The sequence below is a fragment of the Manduca sexta genome, chromosome 13 (genome assembly GCF_014839805.1).
Source record: "Manduca sexta isolate Smith_Timp_Sample1 chromosome 13, JHU_Msex_v1.0, whole genome shotgun sequence".
NCBI lineage: Eukaryota > Metazoa > Arthropoda > Insecta > Lepidoptera > Sphingidae > Manduca > Manduca sexta.
This window is the reverse complement of record NC_051127.1, coordinates 11,910,272-11,925,544: the sequence shown is the minus strand read 5'-3', so window position 1 is coordinate 11,925,544 and position 15,273 is coordinate 11,910,272. Positions and strand designations below refer to the sequence as shown.

The window sequence follows — 15,273 nt, the reverse complement described above, 5'->3', positions numbered from 1 at the left end:
GTGGGTAAGCTTTTATGACTAAAACCGGTTTTGGAATGGTTGCCGCGCGTCACGTAGCTTAGGGGTCCCTCAACGTTCGACGTTTTGGTACCCCACCTTCTTTATGTAATGAACGAGAGGGTTAATAAATCCCCGCCATGAATAACCACGGATGTAGTGCTTACATCCGTTTTTTTTTATTTCATATTTTTGTCATGGTACCTACCGTTATGTACTAAAAGTGTGATATAAAAACAATAACGTGTTATATAAATAACAATATTGAGTGACAAAACTAGAAACATCCTCGCCTAACACACCTTCCACAGTCGGGTTCAATTTTGTTAATAATAATATCAACCCTGTATTTTAATACTGTCCCACTGCTGGGCACAGGTATATCCTCTAGTACCGAGAGGATTTAAGCCTTAGTCAACCACGCTGGCCTAATACGGGTTGGCAGACTTCACATACCTTCGAAATTATTTTAGAGAAATGAGGTACATATGTAGATTTCCTCACGATGTTTCACCGTTAAAGAAAGCGACAATTAAGTTTTTCAGTTAATTGTATTTATTATTAATATCACTTAGTGTTTCCTGTGATATCATTCATTCACCTCCCTATATAGGACAAATAAACGACGCCTCATTTGTTAAACTAATCAACCCGTTTAGGTTTCAAAGAACGTCACTCGACCATATACCAGTGTAATGACAAAAACATAACCCCTTTTACAAGCAGTCGGGTAAAAGTATTTTTGTTCACAATTTTCTCATCACATATGGCATGCAATTTGGACAAACTGTAATGAACAAAAAAATGTATGTAATACTACCACGTTATAGTCCATAGTTTAACAAGCAGTAACGACTTTCATCAGTTAAACGAGGCTGCTGGCAAATAGTTATATTTAAATGAATGTCGCGCAGAGGAAGCGTGTGTCAATCTTCTTGTTGTAAATAACGACCACTTTATCAAAATAAAACACAAAAGATCATAAGTACATGTTTAAATGAAGTAGTCAGTACCTGCCTTTTGAACTCGCAAAAAAATATGCACCCCTTTTATAAACTCGTCAAAATACTAGCCATCAACAGTTAGCATTACAAAAATAAACACGACATTGAACCTTAAATACACGGTATACATGGTTTAAATATGTAAATAGAGTATCCCGACACCCTGAGGGTGCAATGAGCTAATAATAATACGTAATTGTGCAGTAGTTGACCCACTGATCCTCTTTACACTGTGCCACGGGCGTTGGTAATCGTCTAAAAACTCGACCGCGTCCCCACTAGCCCCTGACCATCGCGCGCGCTGCGGTAAGTAGCCGTCGTTCGATAGACGTCACAAAAATGACATAATATACTCTACAAATTTACACTATCTACATCAAAATTATTATGGGGTACAGTTTGTTTATTGAAGGTACTTCATCAATAAAAAAAATGGTAGCAACATAAAGTTACCATTAAATAACCCAACTCATGTAGTTCTATTTTGATTATTACTTTCATTCTGGGAAAATACATTCACTTCAACGAAACCTCGAACAAATCGTAATTTAAAATGACAACTGGACATTATTGCAAACGACCAACAAATTTTCTATAAAAAGGTCATCTCATCGCGTCTGCCAATAGCTGTTGGCGAGTGTTGTTACGTAGTTTTTGAATATTTATCGGGTAGTTTGGAACTAACGTGACGTATTAACGCGTGAAGCAACACGAGACAAGGAATTAGGACATCATTTCCGCACCGGGATGTTGTAGTCTGAGCAGTAATGTCTATATCCTGCGTGTGCGGACACATTATTGTAATTTGTTAACGTAATATTGCTGTGTACATAATTTAACATCAAATAAGTCATTACCGGTAATCACGGGTAGTTCCTGGAATTTATTTATGTTAATAGTAATTTGATGAATTTGATTTATTTTAAACGTGTTGTAACGTAAATAACGTTATAAAATTGTGTAACTATTGATCGTACTCACATACTGTCAAAATATATATACATACTACATTAGAACAGAACTACCGAAACAAAACATGATACACACATTATCCGCGGTGGTATCATACCGCGGGGCATCCAAGGTCATTACCACACGGCTGGGGGCGCGATCCTACTAACGCCAACCGTTCCCGGCCACGTTTACGTAACGCTTGTCTTTATGACACTTCTGATTAATTTCCACTCGTCCCCCATGCTCTGGGCACACGAGGAGAGCTATAATTTACATATCAAACGATAGTTTCAAGTTTAAAAAAAATCGGTAAATATTTGTGACGGAAAATTTAATACATATTTAATAGATCGGTATTATAAAGAGCTGATCTATACCTTCTTATTGCAGACGGTTAAGTTAATACGCGTTGACGACTAGGAATTTTGTTACGCGCAAACTCTGAGCGCGCAGTTTCGTACGTTAAAGTACATACGTTCCGACTTGGTACTTAATTTTGATAATTTTGTGCGTCATCAGCGATTTACCTGACTGACCTAATAGGCTAATAATAAAATAAAATAAAAAATAAAAACAAAAAAGCCTTATATTTCCTAAAGATGTGTTACAATTTTTCTCAAACTCCGTTTCTGTGTTACTATTTAGTTAGGAACCCGTCACAGGTAAAGGCCTCTTCCAAAGATTGCCATTTATGACGGTTTTGTGCTATCTGTTTCCATTGTGGCCCAGCTATTTTTCTAATGTCATTCTCCTCCTATAGGCTTATAAGTCACAATAAATGCACATTGCATGTATTCTTAATGCGAAAGCCGTGACCGCACCAGACGAACAGTTTGCGAGCGATAGACTTAGCACCTCGTGTTGTATCGAATGGCCGGGTTACTTTGCAAAAATTGCGCGCTACAGCGGCGTATAGTGCGACGAGTCGGCAACGCTATCTCATTAAGGCTGGTCGATTTGCAACAATAGGCGATTAGTTGGCAGTGTGGTGCTAGGCAAGCGAGTTGCAGTTGTGCGGTGTGCATGGTGCGGCTGTAGTCTACACTTTAAAAGTCTACATGTAAGATGTCTACGAGTAGGGAATGCAATATCGCAAGGTTTTAGACCTAACCGAGATCTCGAGACACCATGAATCCAGTCTCGCGAGATCTCGTGCTTTACGAGATCTCGCGAGATTGAGTATATTTTACGAAAAACTAATGCAAAAGCTATTAAATCCATATAATCATTTTCTGATCATCAACGCATAAGATAAATAAAACATATATGTAACTTGGCATTCCCTATCTACGAGTAATAATTATTGTTGGATGAAACACGATGTATGTGTTAAACCCAAAATATATTACAATATTTTAGAAACAACATTTAGATTTTACGTCGCTAAAGAGTCGATATTGTGCAATCCACTACTAATCCACTGTGGGAACGATTCCTTTGATCCAGCTGTCGTCGCTTCGGATTAACGTTTCTATACAAGTTTAAAAAATATTATTACAAACAATGCGATATATTAACGCGATCATGAATTATCATGATTGGCATGTCGTGTACGAGATGACGTCACAGTTAATCAATGGTAAAGATGATTTAATGCATTTTATAAGGTTTAGATAAAGGTGTGTGACTGTACTGGCGGCCAACTACTTTATTTTTAGTTAATGCATTTCCATATCGCATATTAGTATACCGTAACTAAATGTAAGGCAGGGCAGAGATGTTTGGCTGTATATTTTTTTTCTGAATTATTATAAAATTAAAAAGAAGATGTAATGTCATATTTTCAGAAAATATAATGAGAAAACAAATAAACACCATGCAGTGTCGATACCTTAAAATACCAACCTTCGCTTTCGGTCATAAATCACGCACTAAAACGAAAACGAAATGAGAAAATCTCAGAAAGAAACATTTATTAGATCAAGTTCGATCTTTATATAGAGTATAACAGCAGCCATTGTACGCGGTCGTATAAAATAAAAACACACACATACACACAACCCGAGACGTAAGTAAAACCTGACGAATACAAAAGCCGATGCACAAACATACACACACACACACTTACAAAAACGGTCCGCGTCTGCAAAGTTGGTAACGCTATTCAGGTGGAGGGTCGACTAATGAAAGTCGATGAGATGAATGTTTCGGCTTTAATTAGAATTGATTAAAGTCCTACGGATAGCCGCGCGCGTTCGGCAGGACATATTTCGGTGGTGCCTTTTCAAATTGTCCGCTCGTTTCGTACGCTTGTTTGAGCACAATGAGGGTGGGAAGTTTTTTAAAAATGAACATTTTCGAGTTTTTTTTTGTTTACTTAAGCGCGTCATTCGCTATCCCACCAGTGGACATGCATACCTACTTGTACTATAAGAAATCCGTTGCGGATATCTATTTATTGACAACATAAAAACATTAGCCTCCTTAGTTCCACTGCGTGACCTTTTCTAGTGACAAAAGTATAATATCACATTGTTATTTTAAGAAGAAATGGTCATGTTAAATCAACCACTACATAAACAATAATCAATAACGCAAAAGCTAAATCGTTAATCAACGTATCACAATTCAAATATCGCGGGCTTCGATTATGATGAAACGTGACAAAATAAGCAACAGTAATCTTTTAATGCTAACCTTTCTGTATCTTATCTGAATCATTATATCTCTGTGTACCCTTCCGTGACGTTCTATTGATGCAATAGATTTTTCGCGTTTGTTCTATCTCTGTGTGTAATTATTGTCTATTTATTGATAAGTTGGGCTAATATTAGGCAGAGCTGAAATGCACCGTCTTTATTCGTAACAAGGTTTACTTTCAAATTGTGAACTTATATTGTTACAGCTCTCTATGTTTAAACGGTCTTCTGTCACTTTGGAAGCTATACTTGAAGTAAACAAGCGATCCGGGCTCTGGAACCAATCCAGCATCATGCTTATTGTATGCAATCCTGTGGTTTTCCTTGAGTTAAGATAGTTTATCGGACATTAACTAAGTGTCCATATAACCCAAAACCTGTCGGGTTCTCTTTACGTAGAATTTTTGTTGAATCTAATTATCATCAGAACGTGTTGCAAACCACATTTATGCACATTAGTATCAATATGTTGTGTCGGGTTCCTTTTCGAAAAATTTCACCTATCGCCACCAGTATCGGAGATAGCTACAATATGTTGATTGTTAATAACAATTTATGGGACCTCTGGGTCCTTAACATGGTAACAAGCGATATCTCTATATAACAAGCCTCAGCAAAACCCAAAACTTAAAGATATTTCATCGCAAGTCATCTGTCCGTCTCGCGGTACGAAATACTTTCAAAGTTTTATTTATCGACACAACCGTTAGAAGCTAAATGTGGATCGGCGATAGCTAGCACATAATGGACGCATCCTCTGCCACTTTGTCTCTGCAATATCCTTTAATGACATAATCGACTCTTCCGGTTTATATTATCTGTCGTTATATTATATACAAGTATAAAAAAAAATGCATCGCATCAAATTTTGTGACTAGGAGCATAAAGGCCTAAGGATCGACTTCCAAGAGGAGTAATTAACTAGTTTTAGTAGAAATTTTTAAATGGAGAAATGATGGTGTCTTAAATTCACGTCACCGTCCTTTTCAAGTTTTAGGGACAAATTTGCAATTTTTAAGTGTTATATATAGTACAAGAGGTCGCTGCAAATTTATCACTGACATGCTGAAAGAAGATTCAAGTATAATAAAAAAAAAAACATTTTCCACCACACAACATTGGTTTCGTGCCCTGAGCCGACCCTAATTCAAATATTTTCGGAAACGTTTATTCAAAAGGCAGGGAAGGGTATATATTGAATGTAAAGAAACTAGGTCACGAAGGGTATCACAGGAAAGAACTCTATTTGTTCCTTCTATAAATATATTAATCCTAATCCAAAGGCGCGAATATCTGGGTTAAGTTGAAATATAATATAAAAAAAAAAATCAAACATTTCGACTACTTTGGTTACGTTTTCTCCACGAAATCTTACCCCTAGAAGTTTTTAGCTGTTTTTGATATCCATATTTATCCTATTATATTCAAAGGTACAAAAACAATCAGACGGGGAATAAAGTGCAAAAACAAAACCTACAGAAAATGTTTCACAGCAGTACTATAAAAGACGTTAAAGAGTTATAATTCAGTGTAATGAATCCGAGAGGCGGTGGCGGCCACACGACAGCGCCGTGTCGAGCCTCGTACCTTCTCAGATCGCGTGGATCCTCCTCATTCAGCTTTATTGCGATGCCGAGGCACTGTATCGATTACAGAGTGAGTTTACGAGTCCGATCACTATCACACAAAGGTTTTGTAGTCGCATCGGAGGCATTTAAACTACAGACAAGGTTTAAAACTTATGAAAATCAATATGATTTGTTGATTGGACGAAGGAAATATACGAGAGTTGAGCCGTTTTACATTGGCAAGTATCGAGTACCCATACAAATCTAAAACGATCAATTCAAATGGAAGCATCCCTCGCATTAGAATTGCTTATTCATAAACAATTACATGGATACAACAATTTGGAGGGACCACTCGGGATATAAGAAAGACTTAATAGCGCCATAGAGGGTACAGACTTACTATTTGTCCGTAAGGATATTTAGACATGAAATATTTAAATAGAACAGAATGAGATGTAGGTCTCACACGGCTACACTCGTCGACTTACATCTCTTCCAGAATATTTCATATTATGCATGTAAGGGTCGCTGTGAAACTAAATTATTTACAAAATAGCACGCCATCCGGCACGTACGACTCTGTTTTTGGTCAATACAGGAGTGTAACAAAATCGGCATAGCAACATTGGCAAATTTAGAAATAGTTATAGCGACGAGGAAAAATTCGAATTATAAACATCTTATTTATAAAACCCCGAAGGTTATCTATTGACTTGTTAAATATTACCCATATTAGAAAATTACAAACAACGAATTGGAATTGGTTTGACGTGACATCAAAAAATGTGTAATAACAAAGTTTAACTGCAACGATAGCCTAGTTGGGTGTGGAACGGTCTGCCAAGACGAATGTCCGCAGGTTCAAATCCCAAGGGCACACACCTCTGACTTTTCTAAAAAATCATGTGTGTATTCTTTGTGAATTTATCGTTCGCTTTAACGGTGAAGGAAAACATCGTGAGGAAACCTGCACATCCGAGAAGTTCTCTATAGGAATTTCGAAGGTGTGTGAAGTCTACCAATCCGCACTAGGCCAGCGTGGTGGACTAAGGCCTAATCCCTCTCAGTAGTAGATTAGGCCCGTGCTCAGCAGTGGGAAGTATATAATACAGGGCTGATAATATTGTTATTATTATATTATAAATGCAACGGCGCCTTATTTTCTTACAATATCAAAACGACAAAATAGCGTCTCCAAAATTATAGCTTGATGTGAAAATAGCATAGTATACAAAATTCCATCATTGCATTAAGTTAAGGCGCTTGAACCGGTATACTATATAAATTGTAACGATCGTCTGTGTACTGCATTGGTGATTTGATTACAAAGTCATTACTAACGTTGGTAGGCAACCATTGACTACGCTAGTCCAGACACCCGCTGAGTAATCTAGTTTGGTCTCTCATGATAATCGTCTATTTATAGACAAAGAATCAAACCACGCGTTAATCCACATGGGCACACGTGACGCGGCTGGATTGCTGAATATTATTAACACATAAGTAGGCAACGCCGCCGTTTTTAAACAGCCAACGGTCCATGTGCGTGACCGGTCTGTTACGAAAATCAATAGCAAAACAATGTTTTATTATAAAGTTTCACTTCAAGGATAATGCTGGATTGTGGACAGAACTATAGCAATGGTTAACGATTGTTATACTTCTGTGTTATAAAACTCAAGATTTTATTAATTTACATACATAAAATTTGTATATGTGTAATTTGTAAAACGTAGCATAATTTATAGCATGCACGGAGGTCACATATGAACACTGACAGAATCAAGTATTTATAAAATAGTACGGCTTATATAAAGCCACCTTCGACTAATTAAAGTTTAAAAAAACACTTGAAAAGAAACAAAAAATAAACCTATTACGTAAATGTTACTGATATTCGAAAGATAATCGCGTCCAACAGACAATCATTGACTGGAAAGAATTTTAAATTAAAGTTTAATTTATTTGGCAATAGTAAGAGCTGACGCCAGGTAGCCAAATACCTACGTTATTCAGAAGGATGAATATGTAAAATGACCATCTTCGACTTAATTCTAACGAAGCGCGACAGCTGCGCACGAGTACTGACAGAGATGTTACGCCGCTACGGCTTTTACAACTACAACAGTTGATAAGAATCAAATTCACAGACTCTTCGGTCTCACCATCGTTGTTGCATTTCCACCTCGAAAAGGATTATATTTTATATATTTGGTTGACTCGTATCCAAACAAAATCAAATTCACAACTCGCGTATAGGTTCCCACAGCTTACAGAAACCATTAGTGTAATAAACACAGTTGAATTTGATTATTATCAATCATCAATCCTAAAAGCAATAACGAGTGATCTCTTACAGCTAAATACTCACTTTGATGCTTATCAGCTAACTGTATTAGGGGATTGGGAAGGTCCCGTCGTCTGTAGAAACACATGACTTTTGCCTCCACGTTGCCCGAAGGCGTCTTGTTCAGTTCCTCTATCCGCCGGATCTGGTACGGAGACGTCGACGACGTCTCGAAATAGACGCAGTCTGCCAACAAACAATGTACTTGGTTACATTTCATGTAAAACACGTAGCTGTGCAAATGCGGTGACTAACAACGGTTCACACACTAGCCAGTCGACTCCATGCACCGCGCCTCGTGTCGTGGTCATCAGCTATGAGTGAACCGTGCTAGGATTTCAAATGTCATTAATGGATTCAGTGCTTGTTGCTAAGGATAACATTCATTTATAGTTTAAACTTAACAGAGTTGCAACAAAAATCTAAGAAATAAAGATCACTATCGAGGACTCGGCATCTCCTAACGGCCATTATAGTCAAACCAACATCGCGCAAATGATTTTGCATATTATATTTTTGATGATATTATTTTATCATATGCGTAGTCTCGTCGTCGTGCTCCAAAATTAAAGGAGTAGCAATAACGAACTGTTCTGTAATAATAGATTGGTGTGTTTCCAATACAATATCACGTAGAAAATGTACTCAATTTCAACATTTTATGTGAGGACGTGAAGAACCTCTCCAATAAATATATTTGTTTTGATAGCCCCATGTAAAAGCATAGATCTATATGTGTCTCTATTTTTTCTCCGAACACAATCAATTAATTACGGAGATTGACATCGCATTTGTCGGTAAAAGAATAATTCTGTCGAACAAAACACGCCGCCTGGGAGAGCGTTTAATAAACAATGGAATTATAATTTCAATTACGACAAGCAAATTAATGAAAGACATAAAATTTTTCTGACTGGATAAATGTAAACGCTTGACAGTCTGCGATGGCTTTCTAAACAACATTTCGTCAACAGTGAAATGTTTTCGAAAAACTTACATAACTCGACATAAACGTTGATATCACCAAATACGGACAGTCAAAGATTTTCATATTTAGAATCTTTAATAAATAAAATCCTTGTAACATTCTAATGTAAAAAATGCTAAATGAAAACCAAAAATTTTGGGCTGTGCGTCGAGTGCCAATTGCGAGGTGATGCGGAACGAACGGGCGGCTAGTTACCGGCGATACTTATGTTGCTTACCGTACCACATGGACAACTAATGTAAAATGGCGCTTTTTACCGTTACACCGCGCAACACAACTAAATAACTCGCGCGCATAATGACACGCCGCAAACCTTCGCAGCACCACCACGGCCACACGACCGCGTTACTTTTCGACCATTATTAATCACATGACAATACTCACAACATAAACGTGTATTCAGTTTGACAATCATTTGAATCAAAAGTATACATAAGGTTTAGAGTAAGTGAAGAATGTATTGTGACACGCATAAGAAATTTCGATTTGTTAGTGAATGTTAATTAGATGAGAATTTATGTTTTGTACTGATAATGCCAAGTTTCTGAGTTAAATGGGTTTTGACTAATTTCGAAAGTTTTAAGATAACTTTGACACAAGCATGAAAAGGTATGAATTTAAAGATTTGGTTTCAAATTTAATTTTTCATGTCTCATGAACGTTTTTATTTTTTTATCAAATTAGCTAACCTTTACAAATGTCTACAAAATCTTGACGAATGGCAACCCAAACAATAAGTTTGGAAAGTATTTACCTTTTTTCCTACAAAAATAATTAATTAAAGTATTTAAAAATGGATTATTTATAAACAAAATTGGCCTTACAACGTTCTAGTAAACCTCCGTGATATTTTTAAGAATTTTTATTTTTTAGGAATAATATTGGTCTCATGTTTCCTGTAAAGAACATGCTTTTTAAATTCATGATTTTTATCTATATAAAAATCATGCGCGATTCTGTATATATATTCTGTATATGTATAACATTTTGGAGCTATAATTGTTATAGTTTTCAAATTAAATCCTGCGTGCTATTATTGTACCATACAAACATTTTACACTAATGATACGACGACCACGTGATATAAAATCAAGAACGAGACTCCAGTCCGAAATATATAAAAACTACGCTCGCAAATCATAAGAAATCTTCCATTCTTGTGTTCCCAAGGTGTACTAATTTTAACTGTGAGACGCGGATTCACGTGTTGCCGAATAGAGCGGGCCTGTTACATAATATTAATTTGACAATGTCATTGAACTGTTTGCACAAACCACATGTGATTATACTAAAAACCTGTAGTCCTTTGTATTAAAATATAATGAATAGATAAAAAAAATTACACACTCGTATTTGAGAACATGACGAAGTACTTTCTACAAAGTACATGATTCGCATTAGACGAGTACGCACAATAAACGTTTACGATACATCGGCTCAAACGTGTTGTGTACACGTGCCGCGTGTCCGTGGCGACATGGCGTTTACACCGGGCTGTAGTCTCGAACCTATAGGCAACAGTGGTACCTCTACGCGGGGTTAAATAAAAAAGTATCCGAGGCCGCGCAGATCTGCCCTTTTATAACCAGATTTCATTTAGTCACTATTTATTTAATATACGTTATGTTTGCCAGACCACGAGGTACTCTTATCCTACATGTTGCATAGGTGGATTTGAATGATTAGATTTATATGCGTGGTTATGTGCGCCCTTTAGCATCATATTTTTTATTGCAAATTAAACACAACAGTTTTCGCCAGTATCGAAGTTCAGTACATTAGTGCGTACCGCTGTCCATCTTAGGTTACAGATATTGCATATTGGGTGCGTGGGCGGTGTGGTGTCTATAGTTCCCCGTGTGTAAGTATGGGCTAGAAAACACAAAAGTTACGTTACGGACACCACCTACAGCCGATAGTTATGTATAAGTTGGGGCATTATGCGGCTGATAGCGATGTTAACGCCCCGTTCAGTTTTGCCAAGAAGTGTATTTTTGGAACGTGTCAATAACTAAGTGTATAGTAAATTTAGCCTGGACAGCGTCATCAGCGCAGGCCGGCGCAATAATTGCATTTATTGAAAAATGTCTTGGCTACCTATAATGCGCTTCTTGGTCTTTCGTTGTTAATTACCATAACTGGCTTCATGGTCACTTGTTAGCGATTTCCAGTTGTCGCTTGGGAATACACTCAAACACACATAAACGTAGTTTTATTGTTTTGGTTATTGATATACACACACAAATAAATAATTAAAAAGAGTTTAATAAAAATTGTTCGTAATTTTAATATACAAATATATTTTCTGCTTTCGTTTCGCTAATTATATTCCCTGCTACTATTTGTCGACAACTAGGCCACGAAATCATTCGCGTGGAAATTCACATCGTAAGTATACCTATAGAGTTACATTTTCTTTAGAAACGTTTAGACCCTTTATGAAAATGGTTACAAACCCAATGGAATGCCAAACGATTTTTTTGTACTAAGAACCCACAGCGTCCCTAATGATACGTTAAGCATAATACGATAAACGTATAAAGTAGTATGTTTATCAACTTGTGTCACTCTGGTTTTTTTTTATCTTGTGACACGCCCGTCATTATCCGAGATTTTATTATGTATTTCATTGGCAGTTAACTATGTATGCACACAACAAAACTCATTGTTGAACAAATCGTAAGTATTTTTTTTTTATTTTCATTTACACAGCGGGCATTCGTTGATCCGTTCGGTTGGTTTACGAGTTGCTACACACGTTATTTTAGTGCTAGTTAAATAAATAATAAAAAAAAGAACGTTTAAACACGTTCGGATCGTCGACCGACAGATTTCTGTCATGATGTCACTAATTCGACGCGTATTCAATATCAATGTCATGATGACTTCTGTGCCGCTGCGTGTGTAAACATTATTGTTCTGTAGTATACGAGTTTCAACTTTGTTTCTTTGTGATTGTATCAGTTCGGAGATATCGTAAATATCAAGAGTTAACACTTGGTTTTGAATAGTACAATTCCATTGCGCGTCTTATGTGTGAACCGAATTGATTTTCAGAGTATATCAATAAAGTCGTCGTTTTGAAGATCATTCATATTTGTTAGGGTGGAGTTCAATTAATTACTTAAATAAATGAGGTCCTAGTCTCATGGCAAAAATGTACACATATTATTCCTGACGGCGGGATTTCTGTTTTCAAGCTTATAAATAAACGTTTACGCGGGAAATTAAAGTGGCAGCTTAAGATTTATTGACATAACAGGAAATTTTATTCGTGGCTTTTGCACATATCCTAACGAAAGGGAAAATCCGTGTATTTTTTCAGTAAGTAGGTAAGAATACGTTAGATTCTATTCTTGTGTCCTAAATGTTTTATGAACCATCAGACGCGTCCATGTGACCATTACGCAGAGATCAAAACCACCTTCAGCAATGTTGGGATAATGTCAGAGTTGTAACGTTATTTAAGGCATATCCAAGTTCCATTCCTCAATGAAGGTAGGATTTAGTATGACATTTTGTTCTGTAAGACTGAAGGCTAGTACAAAACATATGCTATCGACACAATCCTTAGAAATCGAACATGAGCCATGTGTGTCCGGCTGTTGATACCTTTTACCTATAAGCAATGTGCATTGTGTATACACCGAAGTAAATAAATAGAGTGCACCCCGCAGGCATAGCTTTTAAAAGCAGGTGAACCAAACGAAGGTGAATAAAAAACGTAAAAAGGTAGCAATGTTGCAAGCCTTTGTGACAAAAACCCTGTGGCACGCACGAGGCCGTGTGACGTAGGCCCTTCAAGTTCATATTATTATTAGGTCGTATATTCAAATCGACGCGGCGATAATTAAGACGTAGTTTACACTAGTTTGTATTATTTAAAACTTGAAGGCGTCAATACAAAAATCATCCATGATGTCTAGAATCCTTCAATGATAGTAATAAGAATATATGGTTAAACAGCAAGCGATTGTTAATTCATCATAGACATTTCCATGTGTATGAATCAACTTGTGGGTTTGTCTTTAGCATGGGTTTATATCTTATCTGTTCGGACCTGGTTTCTATACGGCCGTAAGACCCATAGGTCCTATCACGACAGTTTGATGTGGAGTTGAGTCTATGTCGTTAGAAACTGAATAATTAGGTATTCATTAGTTACTGAACATAAGTTCTTTTTATTTTACATGTTAAAAGTGACTCCACTGCACCTGATGGTAAGTGTGGTAGGGTCCGGATAGAATGTCCATTGGCGAGAGATGATGCCGGCATGTTTGAAACCGGATACACAGACTGATCCCGGAACGTGACACACATACTTGGAGCACTATTGCGTGCACTCGGGGCCTTGTGTACGGTGGTCGCTAACCGGGCGGAAACAAACACCCCACCACTGACAATATTTTTAAATTCAGTTGTGGCAAAATCTAATTTGTAACATACAAATTAGTATAATAGTAAATATAGAGTAACCATACATCAATTACGCCACACTAATTTCATTATTTTTGAGCCCTCCTCCTGCTTATCACATTTGTAGGACCCCGTCTCGGCCTCACATAATATATTGCAATTGGCCGGTGTGACGTCACATACTATATTGCAATTTTTTACACAGTACCAATTTCAAGAGAGCATGTTTTGTTAAGTTTTTCGTTTGCAGTATTTTTGTGTTTCAATATTCTTTAAATTTCCAAATTTGACGTCATGAAACTTATGACTGGCCCTTGTCAGATAATGTCACACTTAGTCGACCTTCTTCCCCGCCCTTAAAATGTGTCATAATTTATGGATAGTATATTTGTAACTTGTATTTTCGGACTACCTGACGCGGATCATCGCGGACAATGTACCAGCAATGCATGCGGATTTGCAGCTTTCACCGATGGTGTGGCAATAATTATTGGCTTGCCCTTTGATATGACAGGGCATGAACATTGTCATACTTCGCTGCATGCGATTGTACTTTCTCCTTACAGGTATTTTCGTGACTTTGGTTTAGTGATATTTACGCTATAATGCTCGAAGTACAAATTGAGTCAAATGTCTCAGTACAAATTGTATATTCATTTAGTTAGTAAGTTAGAAGAAACTTCGACTGTTTTTGAGCATAGAGGTCGATAACATGGCCGAGAAATGTGTATAGGCGACTTCAGTTTCCGGTATGGGTGTTGTGCATATTATGAAAGTGATTTGTTGTTATAATCAGATCATGTACTGCGTACTAATATGTGTACAGGACTATCCTTTTATAATTATCTTTATGTCTACTTCAACTACGTAATTACATCTAATTAAGGTAGAATTTGTGACTCATATATGAGCACTAATATAACAAACTATTTTTTGAAATTTACATATTCACAAACAAAACTGATACCATTACAGTACATTGTACATTTAAACATTTTATTTGCATTTTAGTACATACCATTCGAGCCAGTAACAGATAGGTCTGCTTAAGTAATGGGTCATTGAACTCATACTTTCACATAACTGAAGGTTACTTTAATAAATAAATTCTCATGTAAACGGTTTGTGCAATTTCAGGAATGTACCTGCGACCTTTGTCTATCTGGAGCTAGGCAACTAAAATCTGTATAGTTTTAAATTATTTGCTTCTAATATATTATGCAAGTTTATTGCAATAGTTGGTAAGGTAGTTACTACATACTATCTTGTATTGAATAATATTTACACATTTGAATAGAAGTATATTGATATATAGAAATATTACTTTCATAATCTATTCTCCATTTATACTCTAAGC

General features: G+C 36.6%; 1 protein-coding gene across 1 annotated transcript in view; it reads right to left on the bottom strand.

Annotated features, from left to right (window-relative positions):
- Positions 1 to 8,698, bottom strand: part of LOC115448340 (metastasis-associated protein MTA3) — a gene marked incomplete at its 5' end in the record, with an annotated part of 68,909 nt that extends 60,211 nt beyond the window's left edge. The window contains 1 exon segment of the mRNA XM_037438153.1: positions 8,537 to 8,698. Coding sequence (XP_037294050.1) covers positions 8,537 to 8,698 — 162 coding nt within the window.
- Positions 8,699 to 15,273: the final 6,575 nt, after the last annotated feature.